Consider the following 27,300-nt stretch of genomic DNA (forward strand, 5'->3'; position numbering starts at 1 on the left):
CGCGGGCCAGGCCCCTACTTGCCTTGTACCATTTTTCCCAGGTGAAGAGGCAGAAGGCGGCCATGGAGTAGCCCATGAAGAGCCAGTGTATGGTCTGCTGCACCAGGTAGTAGAGGGGCTGCAGGATGGTGACGGCGGCCAGGCTGCTGAGCAGGGGGCTGTCTCGGATCAGGGCGGTCGCCTGCGGAGAGAGAGGCGGGAGAGGGCGCGGCTGTCAGGTCCCCCCCTAACCCCCCTTCCTCACGCCCCTGCCCCCACCTCGGGGCACCCCCCCCCCCCCCCCCCGGCGGTGGGGGGGCGTTACCTGTTTCTCCACGAGGACGATGAGGAATTCCATCTGGAAGCAGACCAGGTACCCTGAGTGGAGGCCGTGCCAGAGCGACAGGAACAGCAGCGACAGGCCCTGGGACAGCTCCTTATTCCCCAGGAACTTGAGGCGCTTGAAGACGTACCTGGGGGCGGGCGGGAGGGTGGGCCTCCGGATTAGTCCGGGCGCCCCACGGGGCTCCTGCAGCGGTGGGGGGGTGGCGCAAGGGAGACACGGAGGAGATGGAGGTCAAGAGGATCTTTATGTTTTGGGGGCCACACCTGGCTGGGGGTGGGGGCTACTGCAGGCTCGGGGGCGGGGGGGGGGGGCGGTCTGCGATGACTGGGGACCGAGGGATGCTGGGAGTCGGTGAGGCCAACACCTGAACCCTGGTTGGTGCTAATCTCACCCCCCCCCACCCTAACCCCCGCCGGGCGCTTGAATGACCCAGTGCTGGCCGGTGTCCAGCGTCAGAGTCCCAGGGAGGTGAGGACTGACCCACGCATGGGTGGGGACCCGGAAGTGAAGGCGTGTCTGGGCGTGCGGGGCAGGACGGGCAGGACGGAGCCCGGCGCCCACCCTGGTCTCCGAATGCGGCCGGAATGTTGGGGGGGGTGGGGGGAGGGGAGGTGCCGTCGGCGGCCGCTCACCGGGACACCCAGGCGTTGGTGTTGATGTTGAAGGAGGCGATGGTGCCCGCGAAGCGGGGCGTGGTCTCGAAGAGCCACACCTTCATGTTGGCGCAGGCGTCCCACTTGGGCTCCCCGGTCTCGTCGAAGCCGTTGAAGCCCAGGCCCGTGAGGATGCAGACGCCTTCCTGAGGACGGGGTGGCTCAGCGGGGCCCGTCCCGCCCGCGCCCACTCCACCCCCCACCCGTCCCGTCCCGCCCGCGCCCCCTCACCGTGACCAGCCAGCAGGCGACGTATTTGTACAGCACGAACTTGCCCCAGATCAGCATGTACATGCAGCGGAACCAGAAGTCGCGTTTCTGGCGGGGGAGAGACGCCACAGTGCGTGATTGTCGCCCCTGGCCTCCTCGAGCGACAAACTCGGGGGGCTCACGAGCACCCAGGCCGCCGGCCGGCCGGGCTCAGAGCCTTTCCACCCGGAGCGCAGCCTGACCCAGAGGCCTTCTGCGTCTGCAGCTCGGTGCCCAGTCCAGGAGACAGTGGGCATGGAGCCCGACACGGGGCAGGAGAGCAAAGGCCACGGCCTCCCTGCCTCCTTAGAGGCCACCCCAAACACACACACACACACACACACACACACACACACACACACACACACACACACACACACACACACACACACACACACACACACACACACACACACACACACACACACACACACACACACACACACACACACACACACACACGAAGACGGGAAGCTGCTGTGTGCTAAGGAGCCACACGGTGGCGCTAGAGTCAGGGCTGTTCCTGGGGAGGAAGTCGGGGTGCCCCTGACACCCGGCTGGCTCCTGGCCCGTGCCCTAGGCTAGCTCCGGGGGTCCTCAGCGCCCCTCCACACCGCCCCCCCCCCCGGGCCTGCCGCCGGGGCCACTCACATCATAGTCGTCTGTGAGGAGATACTCTTCCGAGATGTGGGGGCTGAGCGCGGTATAGCCCACCAGGTAGATGAGGCCCAGACTCAGGCGCTTGAGGGCGGGGATGGTGCTAGAAGGAAGGGCAGGGTCACCGGACAGCGGGAGGGACAGGCCACCCCCCATACCCTACACACACGCCCGGGCTCCAGGAAAGGTGTGTGAGGGGTGAAGCCCCTCAGGGACGCTGCCTGCGGTCCAGGCCCCCAGGGAGGGTGGTGGGGACCCCGGGGCCATGTGTCCTCCGCTGCGGGGTGAGTCGCTGCCTGCAAAGGGATCCTCCCAATACCTGAAATGGTTTTCTGTGACCAATCTGTGTCCAAACCTATGTTTATATATGCGTGGCAGTAAAGGGTTTTGCTGGGTGGGGTGGGGGGGTACCTGGCTCTGCTCAGGGGTCACTCCTGGTGTTGCCTGGGGAACCAGAGCGGGTGTCTGGGGGCCAGGCCTGGGTGGGCTGAGTGTAAGGCGTCTCGCCTGCCGTGACTGCCTCTCTGGCCAGTGTGCGTTTATTTCATTTATTTATTTATTTATTTTGCTTTTTGGGTCACACCTAGCAATGTATAGGGGTCACTCCTGGCTCATGCACTCAGGAATCACCCCTGGCGGTGCTCAGGGGACCCTATGGGATGCTGGGATTTGAACCTGGGTCGGCCACATGCAAGGAAAACGCCCTCCCCGCTGTGCTATCACTCCAGCCCCTATTTTTTTTATTTTTTAAGATTTTTATTTGTGCTTTGCTTTTTGGGTCACACCCGGCGATGCTCAGGGGTTCCTCCTGGCTCTGCACGCAGGAATGACTCCCGGCGGTGCTCGGGGGACCCTATGGGATGCTGGGAATCGAACCCGGGTTGGCCGCATGCAAGGCAAATGCCCTCCCCGCTGTGTTATGGGGCGGTGAAGCCCCTCAGGGAGGCTGCCCACGCTCTAGGCCCCTAGGGAGGGTGGGGACACATCCCCCCCATGGGTGTTTATTTATTGTCAAATAAAAACAAAAGTCACTAAAAGCAGGAATCTGATGGCCTTGAGCCAAATTCTGCGGCGTGGACCTGGACTGTGCTGTCCAGGGGCCCCTCGGCCTGGCTGGGAGTGCTGCCCACAGCCATCGGGAGACAGGGACAGGCCAGGGCGTGTGGGTGGTCCTGGCGGGGAGGAGGCAGTTACCTGCTGGGCAAGCTCCCCGCCCGGTCGGTCAGCTGGCCCCGCACCAGCTTCAGGTAGTGGTTCATGGAGAACTGGGGCCCCACCAGGAAGGCCCCGTAGAAGTAGGAGAAGCCGGCCACCTCCAGCAGCGACGGGACGCCCCGGATGGCGAACTTCTGTTGCTCGGGGGACAGGGTGGACTGTGCGGGAAAGAGAACGGGGGTCTTTTCTTTTTGGCTTTTTTGGGTCACACTGGGCGATGCTCAGGGGTCACTCCTGGCTCTGCACGCAGGAATTATTCCTGGCGGTGCTCAGGGGTTACTCCTGGCTCTGCACTCAGGAATTACTCCTGGCGGTGCTCAGGGGACCCTATGGGATGCTGGGAATCGAACCCGGATCGGCTGAGTGCAAGGCAAACGCCCTCCCCGCTGTGCTCTCGCTCCAGCCCCAAGAACGGGGGTCTTTAGGAGAGCCGGGGCCCACTGAACTCCTGGGCTTGCTCCAAGAGCCAGCCCCGGGGCTGGCAGCCTCACAGATGCCCTGCTGGCACCGCTCTCTGGACTTTGCACGTCAACTGGAGCCCAGGCAGAGGGACCTGGTGAGCCTTGGCCCGGGGCCACCAGAAGTGGCGGCGTGGCTACCAGAAGTTGGGGGGGAGCAGGCTGGCATAGGGGAGGGGGTCGCCCGAGGGGACCACCGAGAGGGTCTTTCTTCTGGGTTGCGGTGGGCGGGGGCATTCCTTTCCCGGTCTGCAGGGACCCGGGCACTTACCTCCACCTTCCCACCGTCATAGTAGTCCATAGCCAAACCTGGGGGCAGAGAGAAGGGGCGGGGGGTGGAGAGGAGACGCCGGTGGACGGCGTGGGGCTGGGGGAGCAAGTCTGGGAGGGGAGAGGGATGGCTGGCGTGTGCGTGTGTGTGTGCATGAGAGAGAGAGAGAGCCCCCCTCCCACTCACCAATCAGCTTCAAGGTCAGCACGCAGTGGGGCATTGTCCACTTGATATCGTAGTTGCCAGTGGCTGTGTAATAATATCCGGCAAGAAGGTAGGCCTAGAAGGGAGCACTGTCATGGATTTCTACCTGTCTCTTGTTTATTTTTTTTTTTTTTTGCTTTTTGGGGCTGGAGCAATAGCACAGCAGGTAGGGCGTTTCCCTTGCATGCAGCCGACCAGGGATCGATTCCTCCACCCCTCTCAGAGGGCCCGGCAAGCTACCCAAAGTATCCTGCCAACATGGCAGAGCCTGGCAAGCTCCCCGTGGCGTATCCGATATGCCAAAAAACAGTAACAAGTCTCACGATGGAAACGTTACTGGTGCCCACTCGAGCAAATCGACGAGCAACGGGATGACAGTGACTCAAGCTCAGTTGCTTTTTGGGTCACACCTGGCGATGCTCAGGGGTTCCTCCTGGCTCTGCACTCAGGAATGACTCCTGGCGGTGCTCGGGGGACCCTATGGGATGCTGGGAATCGAACCCGGGTCGGCCTCGTGCCAGGCAAATGCCCTCCCCACTGGACTAAGGCTCCAGTCCCCGCTGTGCTCTCTTTGATCCAGAAACTCAACTGGTACCAGGGAAGTGGCTTGCTCAGGGCTTCTGCCTCCCCGCCAGAGGAGGGCTGTGTGCAGTGGGCACGCACATTCCACACTGCTTTCTGTCCGGCCTGTAAGTCATGTCCCCCGCCCCCTGCCCCCTGCCCCCTGCCCCCTGTCCAAAGCAGGGTGAAGCTTGGTCAGAACCAAGGGACCTTTATGACCCGGCCCTGGCAGAGGGTGAGCTGGCCGCCCTTCCCCAGGCCGGGCCAGCCGCTGCAGGGCTGTGAGCGGGCGTGTGGGGTCCAAGGGTCCGAGACTGGGTCTGTGACTGACTTTTCTCTCCCTGGCCTCCTGCCAATGCCCCAGGATGGCCGGCTGTGCTGGGAGGAGGGGGGGAGGGGGTGCGGGCGGGGGCCGACGGTACCATTTGGAAGAAGAAGGTGGTGAGGACGGCGGTGATGGTGCGGCCCATGAGGCGGAGGATGAAGAACTGCAGCACGACGCAGAGCAGGGAGTGGCAGAGCTGGTATCCTGCGGGCAGAGCGGAGCCCGGTGAGCCCAGGGCGACCCCGGGCAGCCCCACCCTTCCTGGAACTGGCAACTAACAAAAGGAATATGGCAAGAAAAAATAATTGTGGGCATTGGGTTGTTCTCCCTCCCCGCCCCCACCCCTTCTTTTTTTTTTTTTTTCCAAAATAGCTTCATGTTTTGGAGGAAGAAGAGGAAATGCATTGTGCAGAGCAGAGGGACCAGCAATTTCTGAAATGCCCGAGGTCAGGGGGAGGGGCCTTGGGTCAGAGAGAAGCGGGTTCTTCTCCGGGCATGGGGGCCTGGCTGGGGAAACGACTCTCAATGCTCTCTCGGTCTTAGGGTCCCCCTTGCAGTACTTCAGAAGGCCTGAAGGGGGAGACGGCAGCACTCAACCTACTTGTTCAGTATTTGGGCCCCTGATAGCCACACCCAGAGGTACTTGGGGGCCCTCCAGGGTGGAACCCGAAGATGCTCGGAGGGACTGAACCGGAGTCCCAGTCATACCGACATGTGCTCTGGGTGATCCCCCGCCACTATGGGGGGGGATTCCTCCCTCCCCCCACCCCGGGGAAATAAACACAGGGACGCTACATTCACTTCCGCATCCATCTTTCCCAAGGGGACTCTGGGGAACTCTGTGCCTTCCCAGTGCCTTCTACACGGGACTCACCAAAGTTAAAATACGCGATTGAGAGGCCTGAAGCGGCATGGAAGAGATGGATGAGGTAGCTGTCCTTGTAGAAAAGGAAACGCCGGTAAAACAAAGCTAAGGGGTAACCTAGAGGGGGGGAGAGAGAGAGCAGAAGAGGGTTAACTGGTGTCTGGCACATCCTGAGGTTGTTCCGGAACAATCTGGCCTGAAACTTAGCCCAGAGGGAAAAATAGGCATTTCTACGAAGGGCAGCAGAGAATATCACTGCGTTTCCAGGAATATGTGAATCCAAATCTCCAAAGCGAAGATGTTAATTACATAATTTTATTTTTGGAGGGAGGGGGAGCACAAAATCCAGTGGTGCTCAGGGCTTACTCCTGGCTCTGCACTCAAGAGTTACTCCGGGCAAGCTCAGGGGACCCTATGGGCTGCCGGGGATCGAACCCGGATGAGTTGCGTGCAAGGCAAGTGCCTTCCCTGTTGTACTATCTCAAACCTAGGGGTTGAGATTTATTTATAGCCTAGTAAGTGGTTTGGGAGGCTTTTTTTTTTCCCCCTCTTTTCTTCTTGGGTCACACCCAGCGATGCGCAGGGGTTACTCCTGGCTCTGCACTCAGGAATGACACCTGGCAGCGCTCAGGGGGCCTCATGGGATGCTGGAGATTGAACCCGGGTCGGCCGCGTGCAAGGCAAAATGCCCTCCCCGCTGTGCTATAGCTCTGGCCCCAAGTGGCTCAGAAGTTTTTGCGTGCGTGCGTGTGTGTGTGTGTGTGTGTGTGTGTGTGTGTGTGTGTGTGTATGTGTGTGTTTCTAGCAGGATACAGGAGCCGGGGTGTGTAAGAAGGCTTTCACTCATTCCATTCATTTCTGGACCTTGGCATATAAATAATCCCATCGCCTGTTGCGTTCTGATAGCAGGCTCTGATGAGTCTGGTGATGAGGATTATGACAAGCATAAGTAGAGACGAGCACCAGGCTACAAGCAGGGGTGCTGGGGGGGGGGTGACACGACAGCAGCTATCGGGTCCTTACAGATACGCCCCACAGGCTGAGAACTGGGGGGGTCACCCACTCCATTTAGTAGATCAGGAAAACATCATTCAGTCGAGTGGAAGAACATCTTCTTCTTCTTCTTTTTTTTTTTTTTTTTGCTTTTTGGGTCACACCTGGTGATGCTCAGGGGCTCCTCCTGGCTCTGCACTCAGGAATCACTCCTGGCGGTGCTCGGGGGGGATTGTATGAGATACCGGAAATTGAACTCAGGTCGCCGAGAGCAAGGCAAACGCCCTCCCCACTGTGCTATCACTCCGGCCCAAGAACATCTTTATGTTTCTGGCCGCACCCGGCAATGCTCAGTTAATTCTTGGCTCTACACCAAGGATTTACTCCTGGTGGGGGTGGGGCGACCATAGGGGGCACCTGGGGTCATCCACTTGGGCTGGCTGTAAGGCACACGCCCTACCCACTGTACAACTGCTTTGGCAAACATTTTTTCTTTTTCTTTGTCCTTGGGCCAAAGAAATTTAAATTAAATTTAAATTAAATCTTTGTCCTAAGCACACTGAGGTGCTCAGAGCTTACTCCCGGCTCTGTGCTCAGAGATCACTCCTGGTGGGGCTTGGGGGACCAACGGGCTGCCAAGGACTGGCTGTATGCCAGGCAAGTGCCCCTGGAAAAAAGCATCGTTGAAAGGTTGAAAGTGTTTCTCCAGGGCTGGAGCATCCCAGGTGGTCCGCCTGGCCCCACCAGGAGTGACTGTGAGCACAGAGCCAGGAGTCAGCCCTAGCACTGCCGGGCCCTCCCCAAAGAGTGAAAAGCCTTCTGTATTCTTACGCTAAAAGGAGAATGTTCCGCAGTTTTTCAAATGTTTTTTTTTTTTTTTTTGGTCATACCCAGTCTGTGCTCAGGGCTGACTCCTGACTCTGCTCAGGGCTGACTCCTGACTCTGTGCCCAGGGCTGACTCCTGACTCTGTGCTCAGGGCTGACTCCTGACTCTGTGCCCAGGGCTGACTCCTGGCAAGCTTGGGGGACCATCAGGGATGCTGGGGATCGCACCCTACTTGGCTGTGCAAGGCAAGGGCCCTCCCCCACTGGTGTTCTCGGCTCCGGCCCAGCAGGCTCCACGTTTTACGGTGGGCTCACATTCAGGATTCTTTTCAGAAAGTCTGAAGTGATGGGCAGCATTCCTGCTTCCCTGGTGCGGGCCGGCACTGCAATCCTTGTTTATTTAAATTTTTAAAATTTAAAAAAAAAACCTGTCTGATCATGACAGAGTTCTCAAGTTGGTCAGTTCTTTTTTTCTTTACTCTGTCACTGTCATTCTGTTGCTCATCGATTTGTTCGAGTGGGCACCAGTAACATCTCTCATTGAGAGACTTATTGTTACTGTTTTTGGCATATCCAATACGCACGGGGAGCTTGCCAGGCTCTGCCGCGCAGGCTCGATACTCTCGGTAGCTTGCCGGGCTCTCCGAGAGGGGCGGAGGAATCAAACACGGGTCGGTCTTGTGACAGGCGAAAGCCCAACTGCTGTGCTCCAGCCCCCTTTTTTTCTTTAATCAAAAACAATTATTATTTTTTTATTCTTATTGAATCACTTGAGATAGACCCCTATAGAGCTATTCATCATTGGGCTTCAGCCATACAGTGGAGTTGCTCAATTCTTTGAGCTGCTTCAAGTCTGGCTTTTTATTTTTTTTTTCTTTTTCCATCATACCTGGCAATGCACAGGGGTTCCTCCCAGCTCTGCACTCAGGAATCACTCCTGGCGGTGCTCAGGGGACCCTATGGGATGCTAGGAATCGAACCTGGGTCGGCCGCATGCAAGGCAAACGCCCTCCCCACTGTCCTATCCCTCCAGCCCTTCAAGTCTGGCTTTTGAACCATCACCTGTAGTTAAGTTTATTGTCAACGAGGTAATTGGGGGGTAGATTGACTGTCCAGTGCCGAGTTACTTATTTGAATGAGTAAATAATCGTTATAGGTTTAGATCCTTCTAGTCTTCCCCTCCCCCCAACACACACACACACACACACACACACACACACACACACACACACTTTTTGGATTTGCACTCAGGATCCTGGGACTTGCATTCAGAGGTCCTGAGATTTCCAAAGAACTGCAATCAAACATTTGATGACCCTGGTGCTAGAACTTACTGGTGGCCTTTGTTGTGTTCCTTATCAAGGGTCCAGCTTCCTGCCAAGCTTTTTTTTTTTTTCTTTATGGGTCACAGCTGGCAATGCACAGGGGTTCCTCCTGTCTCTGCACTCAGGAATCAACCCTGGTGGTGCTCAGAGGACCATATGGGATGCTGGGAATCGAACTGGGGTCGGCCGCATGCAAGGCAAACGCCCTCCCCGCTGTGCTATCGCTCCAAGCACCCCCAAGCTGGAGGCTTTCACTCATTCCATTCATTTTTTTTTTCTTTTTGGGTCACACCCGGTGATGCACAGGGGTTACTCCTGGCTCTGCACTCAGGAATTACTCCTGGCCGTGCTCAGGGGACCCTATGGGATGCTGGGAATTGAACCCGGGTCGGTCGCGTGCCAGGCAAACGCCCTCCCGGCTGTGCGATCACTCCCGCCCCCCCCCCCCCAAGCGTTTGTTTCTGAGCGAATAGGGTGGATCTCTCCTTCGACAAGTGTCTCTGCCAAGCACTTAGGGAGCATCTGTGGAAGGAGGTGGCGAGCGGTGGTGTCTTTCCTGGCTGGCTGGGAGGAAGAGATCTAGGATTACAAGCTCAAGGGCGGGGGGGGGCGGGGGGGGGAAAGACATCTGTGACGCTTTCACAGTCACATGAATGAGCAAAGGAGCCGGATCGCGTCTCAGACGTATCACATGGGCAGGAATTTGGCAGGGCCGGGACAGCAGGTCTTGCTGACAGCGAGTACTGCTAAGCAGCCTCGCCAGGTCCTAGAAAGCGTTGAGCAAGATCCCTCTTCAACCTTCCTTTTCTTGGGGGGGGAGTAGGGGAGGGTGTGCACTGTGCCAGCCAACCAGGCCTGTGGTTTGATGGGGGAGCCCTGAGGACTTGGTGCCAGAAGGGAGACACCTACCAGCTTAGCGCTCTGGCAAACAACTGTTTTTGTGGCTGGAGCGATAGCACAGGGGTTGGGCGTTCGCCTTTCACGCGGCCGACCCGAGTTCGATTCCTCTGCCCCTCTCAAGAGAGCCCGGCAAGCTACCGAGAGTATGGAGCCCCAGCGGCAGAGCCTAGCAAGCTCCCCGTGGCGTATTGGATATGCCAAAAACAGTCACAATAAGTCTCAGTGAGAAACGTTACTGGTGCCCGCTCGAGCAAATCGATGAGCAACGGGATGACAGTGACAGTGTGGTGCTGAGGATTGCCTGGGCTGCCCCAACAGTGTTCAGGGGCCCCCAGGCTCCAGCTGGCGATGCTCAAGGGGACCGTGTGGTGCCAGGTTGACAGGTCCGAGCCCTGCGTGCACCCCAACCCCCGAGACTGTCCCCCCCGGGTCTCCCAGCCTCAATAATCCCACACTTTCATTCCATAGTTCCGGATGAGGGTGAGGAACAGAAACCACCACAGGGGGCAAGAGGGTGCATGCACAAGTTTGGGATTGCCCAAGTGTTTGCCCTTTTTTGGGGGGTGGGTGGGTGGGTGGGGGTTTGGGGTCACACCCGGCGATGCTCAGGGGTTACTCCTGGCTCATGCACTCAGGAATGACTCCTGATGGTGCTAAAGGGACCCTATGGGATGCTGGGAATCGAACCCAGGTCAGCTGCGTGCAAGGCAAACGCCCTCCCCTCTGTGCTATTGCTCCAGTCCCAAGTGTTTATACCCTTTTGTGCATCCAGACCCTAAATCCAAGCCATATATATTTTTTTCCAATGCAGTTTTTTTGTTTGTTTGTTTGTTTGTTTTTTTAGCCACAGACAGACAGACACTCCCAGAGGCGCTCAGGGGCTGTCCTGGCTCCATGCTCCTGAGTGACCTCTTGTCAAGGCTCAGGGTAATGATGTGAACCGGGGGATAGAACAGGGGTCAGATGAACGCTTTAAGTACCTGAGGGCCGGAGCCATGGTCCAGCGGGGAGGGCGTTGGCCTTGCAGGCGGCTGACCAGGTTTCGATCCCCGGCATCCCCTAGGGCCCCCTGAGCACTGCCAGGGGTAATTTGTGAGTGCAGAGCCAGGAGGAACCCCTGAGTATCGCCAAGTAGGACCCAAAAAGCCAAGAGAAAAAAAAAAAAAGCACCTAGTCCCCCTACCATATCTTCCCGGCCCCAAACCTGGAACTGTTTGCAATGCTCGAAACTGAGAAAGCCGGGGCTGGAGCAATAGCACAGCGGGGAGGGCGTTTGCCTTGCACGCGGCCGACCCGGGTTCAATTCCCAGCATCCCATATGGTTCCCCGAGCACCGCCAGGAGTGATTCCTGAGTGAAGGGCCAGGAGTAACCCCTGTGCATGGCTGGCTGTGACCTAAAAAAAACAAATAAACGAACAAAAAATCTGAGAAAGCCTATTAGGCTGCCTTCAAAGACTGAAGGTAAAAATTTAACTTTTAGAGGCTGGAGCAATAACACAGCAGGGAGGGCGTTTGCCTTGCACGCAGCCGACACAGGTTCAATTCCCAGCATCCCATAGGGTCCCCTGAGCACCGCCAGGAGTGATTCCTGAGTGCAGAGCCAGGAGGAACCCCTGAGCATCACCAGGAGTGACCCAAAAAGCAAAAAAAAAAAAAAAAAAAAACCAAAAACAAAACACCTTTCACTGTGTGATCTTGGTGATTACTCGAGAGCAGTCTTTCCCCAGAAGGGTGAAACTGCTGGTATGCTGCAAGAAGGCAGGTTTCTAGGGGCGCTGGGTGATTTATTTATCTATTTTCTTCGGTAAAGGGGCCTGCAGGCCCTCGCCCGGGCACCACTGCTGCAGAATGAGGCCGCCAAGGTCCCCTGCGCTGCTCAGACCCGGAGGGCCGGAGGCTCTCTGGCGCAGTTGCCGGGAGCTTTTCTGGCTCCTTCCTGGAGCTGCAGGGATCAACTCCTTAAGCTCGCAGTGTTCGGATGAAGAACCTTTCCCTACTCCTAACACATCGGAGGCCTCAAAGAATCCTACTTTTATTTTAAATATTGGAAGGAAGGAAGGAAGGAAAGAGGGAGGGAGGGGTGGAGGGGGGAAGTAGCAAGGAGGGAAGGTTGGAAGGAAAGAGGGAGGGAGGGAGGGAAAGGGGGGAGAGGGAAAGAAGGAAAGAGGGAGGGAGGAAGGAAGGAAAGAAGTAAAGAGGGAGAGAGGGAAAAAGGGAGGGAGGAAGGAAGGGAGGAAGGAAGGAAGGAAAGAGGGAGGGAGGAAAGTTGGAAGGAAAGAGGGAGGGAGGTTGGGAGGGAGGAAGGAAGGAAGAAAAGAAGGAAAGAGGGAGGGAGGGAAAAAGGGAGGAAGGAAAGAAGGAGGAAGGAAGGAAGAAGGAAGGAAGGAAAAAAGGGAGGAAGGTAAGGAGGAAGGGAGGAAGGAAGGAAAGAGGGAGAGAGGGAGGGAGGTAGGGAAGAAGGAAGGAAGGGAGAAGCAGGGAAGGAAAGAGGGAGGGAGGGAGGGAGGAAGGAGCTGGGTGCAGGATCTCAAACACTCTTACAGGCAGGTGCTTGGGACCATGGCCCGGTCACTTCTGTCCTATTCTGCCCGTGGCCCCCCCTTTCCCCAAGTCCCGTTTTCAGGTGGCGCTGGCGGGGTCAGTGAGCCCTGGCAGAGCAGCACACAGACAGGCCGAGCAGCTGGAGGGTCGGGGGACAAAGAAAGGGGACGGAGCCGGCCAGGTTACCAGGAACACGGAGATCCCAACACAACAGCGAGTTTGGACGGAGGGGAGGGGAAGGGGCTGCGTGTTGCTGTGACGACCCGGAACCCCTGTGCCTGGCGCGGGCTCGGCCCAGCCTGCTGGCCAGACACCCCTTCAAGGATAGGCTGTTCGCGGGGGGGGGGGGGGGGGGCGGGACCCCACAGGCCGCGCCCTGACCCACGAGGCCATGTACGGACACCCGAGAAAGCGTCTCGAACCCATGATGCCCGGGGATGGAGAGAGAATACAGGGGTGAAGGCCTTGCCTCGCAGGGGAATACAGTGACCCCTGAGAACTGCTGGGCGCGGTTTCGCCTCCCCCCTGCAGAGAAACCCAAACCCCAAACCCAAAGCAACAAACGGAACAACCGAAAGCAACGCAAGCACCCCAGAACCCTTTAGTTTTTTTTTGCTTTTTGGGTCACACCTGGCGATGCACAGGGGTTCCTCCTGGCTCTGCACTCAGGAATCACTCCTGGCGGTGCTCAGGGGACCCTATGGGATGCTGGGAATCGAACCCGGGTCGGCCGCGTGCAAGGCAAACGCCCTACCCGCTGTGCTATGGCTCCAGTTCTTCAGAACCTTTTAGGACGCCCCAGTGCCAGGCAGCAGTGCCCGGAGACCCAGCGGTGGTTCCCCCCACCCCCTCCCGCATGCCCCACTGGTGCCGAGAGGTCACCGGCGTTCTTGGGAAAAGCACCAAGAGGCGGGAGTTTGCTTCAGCAAACGGGTCGGGAGACTTTTCGGGGCTTGGTCTGCAGAAGCGTTGCTGTTTCTTCCTTGAGCTGGTCTCAGCGGAGGAGGGGCGTTGACGGAACATGCACCCCACCCGAGGACTCCCCCCCACCAGGACGAGCACATCAGACGACGGCGACTCAATCAAACTGGGGCACAGGGCTGGGGAGGTCGCCTGGCAGAGAGGCCCCGGGCTCAACCCTCAGCGCCACCCGTGTGGCTCCTGGCATCACTGCCAGGTCAAGGACTGCCAGGAGTGGCCCCTGGGCCCCCTGAGCACCGCCCGGGAGCACTTCTCTACCCGCAAGACCCCAAAAGCAGGTGGGTGGGATACACAGACTTTCTCTGTGCTGGGGACCGTGTGCGGTCAAAGATGGGAGATTTAGGGAGCTGGAGCGATAGCACAGCGGGGAGGGCCTTTGCCTTGCATGTGGCCGACCCGGGTTCGAATCCCAGCATCCCATAGGGTCCCCCAAGCAACGCCAGGAGTAATTCCTGAGTGCATGAACCAGGAGTAATCCTGGGTATGACCCAAAAAGCAAAAATAAATAAATAAAATAAAATAAAATAATCAAATCATTGTTTACAGCAAACAAAATCAATTAATGAAAAGAATGGCACTTTCTTTTCTTCTTCTATTTTTCTTTTTTTTGGGGGGTCACACTCGGCGATGCACAGTGTTTACTCCTGGCTCTGCACTCAGGAATCACTCCTGGCGGTGCTCAGGGGACCCTATGGGATGCCGGAGATCAAACCCAGGTTGGCCGCGTGCAAGGCAGACGCCCTCCCCGCGGTGCTACCGCTCTGGCCCCACAGCTTTCACTTCTAAACACAGGAGCAAACTTCTAGTGGGCAGGATTTGACAAAACAATAGCAGCTGCTACTTCATCAAGGATGTGTGAACGTCAAGTTGGCACGTTTCCATATAAAACGTTTTGTTTGTTTTTGAGTCGCATCTCAAGGAATGCTCAGGGTTGACTCCTGGCTCTGCACTCAGGACATAATCCTGGCGGTGCTCGGGGGACCACATGGGGGATGCGGGGGCCCCAACCGGAGTTGGCTGTGTGCAAGGCAAGCACCCTCCCCCTCTGGCCCGTGCTCAGGCTTAAAAAAAGAAAAAAAATCCAAGGAGTTTAATTTATTTATTTATTGGCTTTTTGGGTCACACCCAGCAATGCTCAGGGGTTCCTCCTGGCTCTGCACTCAGGAGTTACTCCTGGCGGTGCTCAGGGGACCCTATGGGATGCTGGGAATCGAACCCAGGTTGGCCGGGTGCAAGGCAAATGCCCTACCCGCTGTGTTATCGCTCCGGTCTCTCTGCGCAGGCTCTTGAATCATCTCCCTGGCCCTGCTCTCTCTCCCTTTTGGCTCCTGGGCCACATGTGGCAGTGCTCCCGTGTGCCAGGGATTGAACCAAGGTTGGTGGCATGCAAGGCAGTGCCTTAATCCCGGCTCTATCTCTCCAGCCCACTTTTTTCTTTTTCTTTTTGGGTCACACCTGGCGATGCACAGAGGTTCCTCCTGGCTCTGCACTCAGGAATTACTCCTGGCGGTGCTCAGGGGACCCTATGGGATGCTGGGAATTGAACCCGGGTCGGCCTCGTGCAAGGCAAACGCCCTCCCCGCTGTGCTATCGCTCCAGCCTCTCCTTCACTTTCTTGACTGAAGATGCTGTTAGCATCCTACCGTTCCTCAGTCACTCAGACACGGCCAAACCCCTCCAGCTGACTTTGGATCTTCCTTTTCCTTGGTTCCCTGTATGGAGTCATGGGATCTTTTTTTTTTTTGCTTTTTGGGTCACACCCGGCGATGCACAGGGGTTACTCCTGGCTCATGCACTCAGGAATTACTCCTGGCGGTGCTCGGGGGACCATATGGGATGCTGGGGATCGAACCCGGGTCAGCCGCATGCAAGGCAAACGCCCTCCCCGCTGTGCTATTGCTCCAGCCCATGATGGGATCTTTTTGGTTCCTCCTTTCTTCCGTGGACAGTGCCGGGGAGGCCCTTCATCACCTCACCCTGAAAGGCTGCAACAGCCCCGTGCTCCCGGCAGCCCCAGGCCCTTCCCTCAGTCCTACCCGAAGTTGTCATGACTCCCGACGGGATTCTGACCCGGCACCGACCCCTGTGGACCCTACAGGCGACACGTCTCGTTACAACATCCATTTTTCAATGTCAGTTAAAACCGAAAGTGTGGGGCTGGAGTGATAGCACAGCGGGGAGGGCGTTTGCCTTGCACGCGGCCGACCCGGGTTCAAATCCCAGCATCCCATATGGTCCCCTGAGCACCACCAGGGGTAATTCCTGAGTGAAGAGCCAGGAGGAACCCCTGAGCATCGCCAGGTGTGACCCAACCCCCCCCCCAAAAAAAAAAAAACCCCGAAAGTTCCAGGGGTGGAAGTGGGTCTGCCGTGTGCAAGGCGAGAGCCCCACCCACGCTACTATGGCTCAGGCTGTCCACGAAGGCCCGGCATGGGTACGAGAAGCCGGACTCAGTTCTGCTACTCAGAGTAGCCCCCTTAGGCTGGCAGGTGGCTGAACCGTTTTGATCCAGTTTCATCAGCAGAAGGATTGTCCAGGGGCCAGAGTGATAGGTCCACGGGTAGGGCCCCTGCCGTGCACATGGCCGACCTGGATCCCATAGGGGTCCCCTGAACAGCCATTCCCGCCCCCCACCCCCGACACACACACTGCAGGGGTGATCCCTGAGCAGAGAGCCAGGTCTCATCTCTGAGCACTGTGAGGTGTGGTCTCCAAACCAACAAACAAAAGAAGATGGAATGTCTCGCCTAAGACTCATCACACATTGAGGCCGGTGCATAGTAGATGCTCAATAAAGGTGAGATCACCTCACCTCTGAAAAAAAGTTTCACCGTTTCAAGTTTCAACAGGTATGATTGAAACTGTGAGAGCAAGAGACCCCCAAACTCATATTTGAACGGTGAAACTTTTTTTCAAAGGTGAGGTGATCTCCCTTTATTGAGCATCAACTATGCACCGGCCTCGATGTGTGATGAGTCTTGGGGGTCTCTTGCTCTCACACAGTTTCAATCATACCTGTTGACAGACATCGCCCAGACGTCTCTCCCTACACACGCCATGCTTGTATCACCTCCACAACACCTCCAGAGGGGCGTGCCTCAGTGGCTCCCCTGGACCAGGACCAATGACCCCAGCTCCCTGGGCACCCCATTTCCCCTCACCTCTCCCTGCAGCTCAGCCGTCCAGTTCACTCAACCCCGGTCCCTGCAATCATTCCTGACCCCTGATCCACCACCTCAACCCCGTCAGCCAGCCCAAGAACGTCTCCACACGCACGGCAGCCCCCCGAGTCGTCCAACCTGACGGACAGTCCCTGCATCAAGGGATTCTCTGCCCCTGACAGGGTCGGACCTGCTTATTCCTCGGGACAAGGCCACGTCTTGGAGGAAGCCAAAGTGCCACAGCGCTGGCACCCTCTCTCGCCCGTCCCGGCCTAGCCTTCCTGCCTCTCCCCGCAGGTCAGCCGGTTCTCACAGGGCCGTTTCTGCCTAGAACCTTCCACAGATAAGCTCAAGTTCCTCCATTCCAGGCCCCCTCGAGAGAGTCGCCTTATCAGGAGACCTTCCCAGCACATCTTATCTCAGTTTACACATTTCCCCTCCACCCCAACGGCCACTGCCACTTCCCGTTCATCTTTCCTGCTTTCTTTTTCTATTTTCCCCCCCACAGGACTCACAGAGGCCTCCCTGGCATACTCGGCCTGTTTGTTACTCCTTCTCTCAGCCTCTGGGAGCAGGGATTTAAGGCTCTTTTCCTCCTGCTGTACCCAGCCCGTGCCTGGTACCTCCTGATTACACCAAAGGTCTCTAAAACTATGTGTGGAATGGATGAAAGGACGAGCGAAAGAATGTTCTGGGCTTTGGGCAGTCCATCAAATATTTATTCAGCATCCATTACGTGGTCCGCACTGCACTGGGCAAAAGGGAGGGTGGGGGCTGGGGCAGAGGTGTGTTCATTCAAGTTACCTTTTTAACACCTGAGCTATTTATTTATTATTCATCTACGCTTAATTCATTTGAGGTACCTGGATGGAACCCGGGCTGCTCCCCCCCACGCCCCGGGATGGGGGTCACCTGCCACTCACTTCCGGTGTTTCATAAGTCTTAGAGGAAAGAAAGCTCAAATTAAGCTTTTCTTTGGCCTCTTAGCAGATGTGGACGGCGCGATAGCACAGCGGGGAGGGCGTTTGCCTTGCACGCGGCCGACCCGGGTTCGATTCCTCCATCCCTCTTGGAGAGCCCGGCAAGCTACCGAGAGGATCCCGCCTGCACGCCAGAGCCTGGCAAGCTCCCCGTGGAGTATTCGATATGCCAAAAACAGGAACAACAAGTCTCACCGTGGAGACGTGAGACTGGTGCCCGCTGGAGCAAAGCGATGAGCAACGGGATGGCAGTGCGACAGTGCCACTCCGCAGAGGCCTGGACTCAGTGTGGCAGAGACTAGAATAGAAGGGAGCGAAACTCGGGCCGGAGCGATAGCACAGCGGGTAGGGCGTTTGCCTTGCACGCGGCCGACCCGGGTTCAATCCCCGGCATCCCATATGGTCCCCCAAGCACCGCCAGGAGTAATTCCTGAGTGCAGAGCCAGGAGTAACCCCTGAGCATTGCTGGGTGTGACCCAAAAAGCAAAAAAAAAAAAAAAAAAAAAAAAAAAAAAAAAAAAAAAGAAGGGAGCGAAACTCAAGAATGAACGAGGGGGCGGGGCTGGAGCGATAGCACAGCAGGTAGGGCATTTGCCTTGCACTCGGTTGACCCAGGTTCGATTTCCAGCATCCCATATGGTCCCCTGAGCACTGCCAGGAGTAATTCCTGAGTGCAGAGCCAGGAGGAACCCCTGTGCATCGCTGGGTGTGAGCCAAAAAGAAAAAAAAAAAAAGAATGATTGAGGGTCAGGACGGAGCAGGCCCTGCAGAGAGGAACGGAGGGGAGGGAGCCGGGTGGACTGCAGAGCTGGAAGCAGGAGAGGACAGTCCCTTCGAGGGATGGAGCCAAGTCTAAGGAGCCAGACACACGCAGACCGGAAGTTTGCGAAATCAGGAAGAGTCCAAAGCTGATTAAGAGGGAAAAAAAAAATAAATCAACAGCACTCGTGGATATGGAGAGTGGGTGAAGGAAAAGGAAAAATCAAGCCGTCTCAATGGCCTTCGTGCTTCTGGCAGGACAGAGACACACAGACAGACACACACAGACCGACAGACACACACTCACACCCACTGTCTGGGGCAGTGCTGGGAAATCACCTCAGACTTCACAGCAACAGGCTAAGCACTCACATTTGTACATGCTGACCTCTGCCAACACCTCTCCTCTTGCTGCCACCTGATATTTTTAAGGTTTTTTTTGTTTTTTTTTTTTGAGTCACACCTGGCAAGGCACAGAGGTCACTCCTGGCTCTGCACTCAGGAATTACTCCTGGCGGTGCTCAGGGGACCATCTGGGATGCTGGGAATCGAACCTGGGTCGGCCGCGCTGCCCTCCCCTCTGTGCTATCACTCCAGCCCTGTTACTTTTGAGTTTTAAGCGACAGCACTGCGTATGTTCCCCCAGCCCTGTCACAGCCCCACCAAACACGGCCCCCAAGCAGAGAGCAACACCCTCTGCCACCCTCCCGACCCCCCAATTTAGGATACTATAGGAAGAGTCGAGAGGGTCCTGACTTTAGAGTTCAAACAGCTCAGGCGACTTCTGAGCATCACTGTTGGAACAAGCTATTCCCGTTGGGGCAACAGACAGACGCTTCCAGACACACGTGGTACATCCATCTTGTGAGGTTTGCAGGGGGAAAAAAAAATTCAAGCATCAAACACTTAACCTGTGAAGGCTGGGAGCATATTAACACAGACCAATGATACCAAATGACAGGCACAGCCCCTCTGGGTTGGAAAGATACAACCACCTGAGATCCCAATGTTTCTGTCTTTGAGACTTCTTTCTTTCTTTCTTTCTTTTTTTGGCTTTTTGGGTCACACCCGGTGATGCACAGGGGTTACTCCTGGCTCTGCACTCAGGAATTACTCCTGGCGGTGCTCAGGGGACGCTCTGGGATGCTGGGAATCGAACTTGGGTCGGCCACGTGCAAGGCAAACGCCCTCCCCGCTGTGCTATCGCTCCAGCACCCTTGATACTTATTTCTAAGAATCTGGAGAAACGCGGGTGTGGAGAGATGAACTATAGCACAGCGTGCAGGACGCTTGCATTACACACAGCCATCCCGGTTTACTTCCAAATACCACGTAGGATTCCCTGAGCACAGGGCTGGGAGTACCTCAGGTGTTGCCCCAAAGTGCCGCGGTCCCCAGATACACAAGTGACCCCAGGCAAAGTGCTGTCAAACAGAAATTACGCACCAAGAGTTCGAATGCGGGGTTCCAGAATGGAGGCCTCTCCTTTCCTGGCAGTGCTCAGGGGTCACGCCTGGCAGTGCTTGGGGGGGGACCATGTGGGGCCCGGGATTAAGCTGGGTCATCTGCATGCAAGACAAGCACCTAAGCCCGGTACTGTACCTGGTCCCTCCCTTCTCTTTTTGTTTTTTTTCTTTCTGGGTCATACCCAGCGATGGCTCTGCACTCAGGAATCGCTCCTGGCGGTGCTCAGGGGACCCTATGGGATGCCGGGGATCGAACCCGGGTTGGCCGCATGCAAGGCAACCACCCTCCCCGCTGTGCTATCACTCCGGCCCCTCCCTTCTCTTGAGCCATCTCTTTCCCTTTGTTTCCAACCTTCTTGACTCTACTGGGACAGAAAGCTATTGGGGAACTGCCTTTATGATCTTCTGGGCTAACTTCCGTATTCTTTTCTTTTCCCTAATAACAGTAATTAGCATTAATGCCAGAAATTAACACTTAAGAAGTACTCTGTGTCACGCATTAATCCACTTAATCCTCATTAGAACCTTGAGGATATTACAGCTGCGCGGTACGGCCTGCTCTTTAGAAGAGAGCAAACAGAACACGCCTGGGACGGACGAGTCTGTGCTGGTAAGCCGGGACCGGAGAAGCGGGTTCTGAGTGTGGGGCTCAGCCCTAAGTCCAGGACTGAGCCACTCTGCACACACCAGCAACTCTTTCACCTTGATCAGAGTTGCAGTAACACGGTTACAGTAGTGTTGAAGTCTGTCGTACTGATGTACAAAGTTACTGCGTATCACAGCCAGAAAAAGTGCCTGTAACCTTCCAACCCCTTCTAATGTCACCTCTGGTCTTTATCCCCTTCCCCATAATAGTGAGGTTTTTTTTTCTTTTTGGGTCACACCTGGCGATGCACAGGGGTTGCCTCTTGGCTCATGCAGTCAGGAATCACTCCTGGCGGTGCTGGGGAGACCCTATGGGATGCTGGGGATTGAACCCAGGTTGGCCTCGTGCAAGGCAAACACCCTCCCTGCTGTGCTATTACTCCAGCCCCAATAATGAGTTTTCTGGCGGTGCTCAGGGGACCATATGGGATGCCGGGGATTGAACCCAGGTTGGCCGCGTGCAAGGCAAATGCCCTCCCCGCTGTGCTATTGCTCTAGCCCCAATAATGAGTTTTCTTAATGAGTTTTCTTTTGCTTTGTGTGTGTGTGGGAGGTGCACTGCATGTGTCTTTTTTGGCGGGAGGGCGTTTGGGTGATGCTCGGGGTTCCTCCTGGCTCTCCACTCAGGAATTACTCCTGTCGGTACTCGGGGGACCACATGGGATGCTGGGGCTTGAACCCGGGTCAGCAACATGCAAGGCAAACACCCTCCCCATTGGACTATCACTCCGGGCCCTGCATGTTTCCCTTTTTGCCAGTTAAGGGGGCTGCTCCTGCCTGTGTGTGTGGAGGGGTCACTCCGGGTAGTTCTTGGGGAAACATACAGTATCAGGGATGGAACTGGGGTCAGCTGTGAGCAAGGCAAGTGCCTTAACCTCTGTGCTCTTCTTTCTCGGGCCCCACGACCCCACTTTCAAATACAGAAGACTCAGTTTACCCTCTAGGCCTTTCTGCTGCCACTCTCCTCGGGTCGGGGTGTACGTCAGCACCTCCACTTCCTGCCTATCCACTTCTTAGCTGGCAGCAGCGTGCCAACCACTCCCACAGCCCAGTTCACCCCTAGAGCCTCTCCCCGATCTCTCGAGACTGGGTTTCGTGGGTTCTTCAAAGAGAAGTGACTGAAATGCACCTCGATGTCAAAATTCATGCGAGGGCTGGGTCCAGAAACCATGGTACCTCTACACGATGGAATACTACGCAGCTGCCAGGAAAAAATGAAGTCATGAAATCTGCTTATAAAAGGGCGGGCACGGAGAGTTATCATGCTGAGTGAAATGAGTCAAAGGAGAGAGACAGACAGAATGACTGCACTCATCTGTGGAATATAAGAAAAGCGTAATATGAGACTAATACCCATGGACAGGGCGGGAGCAATAATAGCGCAGTGGGTAGGGCGTTCACTTTATGCGAGGCGGACCTGGGTTCGATTCTTCCGCCCCTCTCAGAGAGCCTGGCAAACTACCGAGTGTATCTCCCCCACACGGCAGAGCCTGGCAAGTTACCCGTGGCGTATTCGATATGCCAAAAACAGGAACAACAAGTCTCACCATGGAGACATTACTGGTGCCCGCTCGAGCAAACCGATGAGCAACGGGATGACAGTGACAGTGACAGTGACCCATGGACAGTAAAAACAAGGGCCCGGAGGACTGGCCCCTGGTTAAAAGCTTGCCACAAGTAGAAGGGCAAGGGGAAGGCAGCTGGATAAGCAGGAGGGAGGGAGGGAGGAGAGAGAGAGAGAGAGAGAGAGAGAGAGAGAGAGAGAGAGAGAGAGAGAGAGAGAGAGAGAGACAGACAGACAGACAGACAGACAGACAGACAGACAGAGAAGAAAAGGGAACACCGACGGTGGGAAACGCACAGTCCTGAAGGGATGGATGTTGGAACACTGCATGACTGAAACCCAGACCTGGATAACCTTGTAACTGTGTATCTCACCGTGATTCAATTAAAAAAAGGGGGGGGGGAAGGAATTAAAGATAGAAAAGGGGGGAAAAGCCATGCCTAGAGCTGGAGATAAAAGGATGGGGGGGCAGAATCTTCCCCACCCCCCCGAAAGGCTGTGTCTGTCAATCACTAACAAGATTAAGTACCAGATTATGGGGTCTGGAATTGATAGTTTAATGAGATGACTGGCAAAAAAAACCTCAGTTTCACTCAGGTGAAAATCAGTTTTATCTCTTCGGGGTGTTGGGGATTTTTCTAGACTATGGAATGTCACCATGGATAATGGACCCTTTGCTCTGGGCAACACAGAAAGGTCACTTTCAGGAGCACACGGTTGTCTGTTCCGTTAAGTTTCCCCCAGAGCATGGCTGCAGAGATAGTGCAGGGGTTCAGGAGACCCCTCTGGGCCTCCTGTCCCACACACAGTCCCTCAGCAGAGAACCCGGGCAGTCAGGCGTGGCCTTCCCCCTCACCAAAACATACTCCCAGGAGTCACATACCGGCAGGCTGGAGAGAGAGAACAGTGGGTAGAGGGCTTGTCTTGCCTGCAGCTGCCCAGGGTTCAATCCCTGGCACCCCGTCAGGTCCCAGGGGCTACTGGCAGGGGCGATCCCTGAGCACAGAGCCAGGAGGGAGCCCTGAGCACTGCTGAGTATAATAAAATATAATAACTGTAGCACTGTCATCCCGTTGCTCACTGATTTGCTTGAGCGGGCACCAGTAACATCTCCATGGTGAGACTTGTTGTGACTATTTTTGGCATACTGAATACGCCACGGGAAGCTTGCCAGGCTCTGCCATGCGGGTGAGATACTCTCGGTAGCTTGCCGGGCTCTCCGAGAGGGACGGAATCGAACCCGAGTACAAGGCAAACGCCCTACCTGCTGTGCTATCGCTCTGCTTTCAGAACATGGCTTATTTGCAGTTCATTTTTATTAAATGAAAGCCAGAGGGACAGTCCAGCTGGGGGGCGTTTGCCTTGCACGTGGCTGAGGCAGGTTCAATGCCCGGAACCCCATGTGGGGCCCCAGGCACCATCAGGAGTAATTCCTGATTGCAGAGCCAGGAGTAACTCCTGAGCAACTCTGGGTGTGCCCCCCCCCCCCAAATAACCTGAACATTTTTTAGCAAATGCTTTAATGGACTCATCTTACTTTTTTGTTTTTTTCCTCCCAGAAGGAAGCTGTCACTCATTTTCTACCCCCAACTCTCTCACCAAGGTGGACACACCTCAGGCTACTACTCTATCGACGGGAAAAAAAGACGTGGAGTTAGGGGGGAATGAAGCTCTCTGCCTGACTTTTTTTTCCTTCTCTCTTTTTGGGTCACACCCGGGGATGCACAGGGGTTACTCTTGGCTCATGCACTGAGGAATTCCTCTTGGCGGTGCTCGGGGGACCATATGGGATGCTGGGAATCGAACCCAGGTCGGCCATGTGCAAGGCAAACACCCTACCCGCTGTGCTATCACTCCAGCCCCATCTGCCTGACTTTCTTTCTTTAAGGTCCAGGGAACTTGGTTCCTGATTTCCAGGTAGCCAGAGGAGCACTTCCCAACTCTGGGCAGCTGTTGGCGTATTCAGAACTGAGCTTTTGTTTCCGCTCAGGAGATGAGGCCTTGTTGATAGTAAGGCCAGGTGCCAAAACACCTCCACAGCTGCCACCCCGGGGAGCTCAGGGTGAGTCACAGGTGGCAGGATTATACACGGGGTACACAGATTCTTTTGTTTTCTCCTTTTTGGGTCACCCCCAGCGATGCACAGGGGTCACTCCTGGCTCTGCACTCAGGAATTACTCCTGGCGGTGCTCAGGGGACCCAATGGGATGCTGGGAATCGAACCCGGGTTGGCCATGTGCAAGGCAAACGCCCTTCCCGCTGTGCTATTGCTCCAGCCCCTCAGCGATCCCTTTGGGTCAGGCCCTCCCCCGGCGTGTTATCGCTCTGGCCCCCCCACGGATACACAAATTCTTAGAGCTGAAGAAACCTTAGAAATCACGGTGTCCCAATCTCTAATTAGGCAGATAAGGAACTGGGCCCGGGGTTAGGAGCCCCAGGCTCCTCCAGCAGTGAATCCGGGTCAGTGGATTTCTATTCTGACTCTCTTGCCACATGCACTTGGCACCTGGCAGCGGCCTGCGAGGGCATCGCTGGGAACCAGCCTCCTTCCCCGCGGCAGCTGTTCTCGGCCGCGTTTCCCAATCGCACGCCCACGCCCCCAGCGAGGGTTCTAGACACCAGGCGGGCCCGGGGCTCCCTCCGCCGGCTTCTCTTAGTGCCGAAGCACTCCCAGACCTCACTTGAGCACGAAGTTGGGGGTGTTGTTCCCGAGTGCCTTTCCTCTGTCCAAGGGACGCTGCGGACTCCTCGTGCCCACCCTTCCCCCCCCCCAGCCCCCTACGGTGCCTTGGCTAGAAGGGTTCCTTTCTCAAAGTGCCGCCCAGATGAATAAACAGCCCACACTTCCCCAACACAAACAACTCGGGGAAACTGGGTCAGGGATCAAAAAAAAAAAAAAAATCCTAGTAAAGCAACAAGCTGTTGTGGTTTTGTGTGTGTCTTGGGGGGAGGATCACACTGGGCGGTAGGGGTTGCCCTAGAGTTGCTCAGAAGCAGGGGGAGGTGGGGGGGACTGGGACTGGATTATTTTCTCATTCTGGCGTTATCTTTTCACTTTGATCGCCTCCTTTGATGTCCTGGAGCTTTCCATTTTTTGTTTGTTTTGGGGGCCACTGCCGGTGCTGCTTAGGGATTACTCCTGGTGGGCGGGGTTCGGGGGTCCATTTGGGGTGCCGGGGAATCAAAGCCGGGTCCCGCTGTGTGCAAGGGAAGCTCCTTACCCCCCCCCCCCCCCCCCCCGAGTTCTCCACTGTGATGAACTCCCATATATGTTTGTTTCACTTTTTGGGTCACACCCGGCGATGCACCGGGATTCCTCCTGGCTCATGCACTCAGGAATGACTCCTGGCGGTGCGCGGGGGTACCCTATGGGATGCTGGGAATCGAACCCGGGTCGGCCACGTGCAAGGCAAACGCCCTCCCGCTGTGCTACCGCTCCAGCCTGAGGCACTCCCATTTGTCCCTGATCACAGAGGCAGGCACTGATGGCGTTCATCACACGGCAGCATCCCGGGAGTATTCGGAGGTTGGGGGGGGTGTAGGGGTAGGATGGTCAGAAGCATTAAAGAGCGTCGATCTTTGCTTGCTCTCGAGCCCGCGATGTCCCTTGGACACAGGATACCTCACTCGTCTCCTTGCTTGGCTTATTTTTGTTCTGGAAATGCCTGTTCGCTCTTGAACACATTTCCCCTCTTTCTCCCTTCTCACATGTTTTTCTTTTTTTGGAGGGGAGCCCACATCTCTGGCGGTGCTCCGGGCTTACTTCCGGTGGGAATCAGGGGGCCATTTGGGGTGCTGGGGATCGAACCCGGGCCGGGTGCATGTAAGGCAAGTGCCTGACCTCTCCGGACCCCTCTCTCACATTGTTCTAAGCAAGTTCCATTCAATTAAAAAAAAACTATCTTGGGGCTGGAGCGATAGCACAGCGGGGAGGGCATTTGCCTTGTACACGGTTCACCCGGGTTCGATTCCCAGCATCCCATAGGGTCCCCTGAGCACCGCCAGGGGTGATTCCTGAGTACAGAGCCACGAATAACCCCTGTGCATAGCCGGGTGTGACACAAAAAGAAAAATAAATAAATAAATAGATAAATAAATAATCTTAAAAAAAAAAAGCTATTTTTGGGGGGAATAAAAAGACACATCGTTCAATACTTTAAGTCGGGCTTCCTAGCTTTGATTTCCACCTGTAATGATCTTTTCCACGTGTCCGAGGTCTGTGCAGTGGAGCCTGACGCGGCACTGTTCCAGCTGGCTCGTGGACAGGAGTTTTATATTTATGGACGGTCACCCCGAGCGGAGTCCAAATCCGTCCGAGTTTAGAACTGCTATCACACTACAAGCTGGAAACCTCAAGAGCCAGAATCCACTTACCTCGCCGGCGGAGCTAGTCTCTCTTATCTTAAATTGTATTCTTATTTTTCAGTCTCGCTTTTTTAAAAGGAGTGAAGTAGAATTGTTTTATTGATTTTTTTTTGAGGGGGTTTTTGGCTATACCTGGTGATGTTCAGGGGTTACTTCTGGCTCTGCACTCAGCAATTACTCCTGGTGGGCAGTGTGTGGGGGACCATACGGGGTGTTGGGGATTGAACCCAGGTTGGTGTGTGCAAGGCAAGCGCCAAACCCACTATACTATCGCTCTGGCTCCAAGAATTTTTTTTTTTTTTTTTTGCTTTTTGGGTCACCCCCGGCGATGCACAGGGGTTCCTCCTGGCTCTGCACTCAGGAATTACTCCTGGAGGTGCTCGGGGGACCCTATGGGATGCTGGGATTCGAACCTGGGTTGGCCGCGTGCAAGGCAAATGCCCTACCTGCTGTGCTATTGCTCCAGCCCCCTGCAAGAATTATTTTAGCTAAAGGAATTTACTTAGGAGGAGCACAAGGGGGAGAGAAAGACAGAGATTTATGTTCAAGAGAGAATATGGACTTCTCCAGAACGGCAAAAGGCCAGACGTGGGCCAATCTCCCAGGCGGAGAAGGTCTCTTACTTCTGATTTCATATTCATATCTACAGGAATCAGAACTTAGTCCCCTCCCCCGATTTGCATAAAATAAAAGCATCTGAATCCTCGACTTCTTTTTTTTTTATTTAAATAGCAAAATCTTAATTGCCTGCCAAATGACTATCTTCCCTTTTATAATTTTATGTAACAGCTATGACCATATAAGCTTTCCGTATGAAAATGCCATAGCAACAAGAATACTTGGTACTGAAAAGCATCTATAACTGACAAAGCGTTTTTATTTTTAATTTAAACTAGTCTACAGCTTGAACGGGGCATTTATATCGTCTACGTGGTGAGTGAAGAACAAAACCTGGGAAGGAGCCGTCGGGCTGCAGGCGGGGGACTTGCTTTTACACTTGGCAGACCCGA

The 27,300-nt window shown here is 55.7% G+C and overlaps 1 protein-coding gene across 1 annotated transcript in view; it reads right to left on the reverse strand.

Annotated features, from left to right (window-relative positions):
• Positions 1 to 27,300, reverse strand: part of LPCAT3 (lysophosphatidylcholine acyltransferase 3) — a 46,472-nt gene that overhangs the window by 840 nt on the left and 18,332 nt on the right. Inside the window, exons 2-11 of the mRNA XM_055141935.1 lie at positions 5,793 to 5,900; positions 5,016 to 5,122; positions 4,015 to 4,108; positions 3,829 to 3,866; positions 3,079 to 3,257; positions 1,879 to 1,987; positions 1,210 to 1,296; positions 958 to 1,124; positions 305 to 452; positions 23 to 181 (exon numbers count right to left, since the gene is read on the reverse strand). Coding sequence (XP_054997910.1) covers positions 23 to 181; positions 305 to 452; positions 958 to 1,124; positions 1,210 to 1,296; positions 1,879 to 1,987; positions 3,079 to 3,257; positions 3,829 to 3,866; positions 4,015 to 4,108; positions 5,016 to 5,122; positions 5,793 to 5,900 — 1,196 coding nt within the window. The remainder of the gene's footprint in view (positions 1 to 22; positions 182 to 304; positions 453 to 957; positions 1,125 to 1,209; positions 1,297 to 1,878; positions 1,988 to 3,078; positions 3,258 to 3,828; positions 3,867 to 4,014; positions 4,109 to 5,015; positions 5,123 to 5,792; positions 5,901 to 27,300) is intronic.

Source organism: Sorex araneus, chromosome 6, assembly GCF_027595985.1.
Source record: "Sorex araneus isolate mSorAra2 chromosome 6, mSorAra2.pri, whole genome shotgun sequence".
Lineage (NCBI taxonomy): Eukaryota > Metazoa > Chordata > Mammalia > Eulipotyphla > Soricidae > Sorex > Sorex araneus.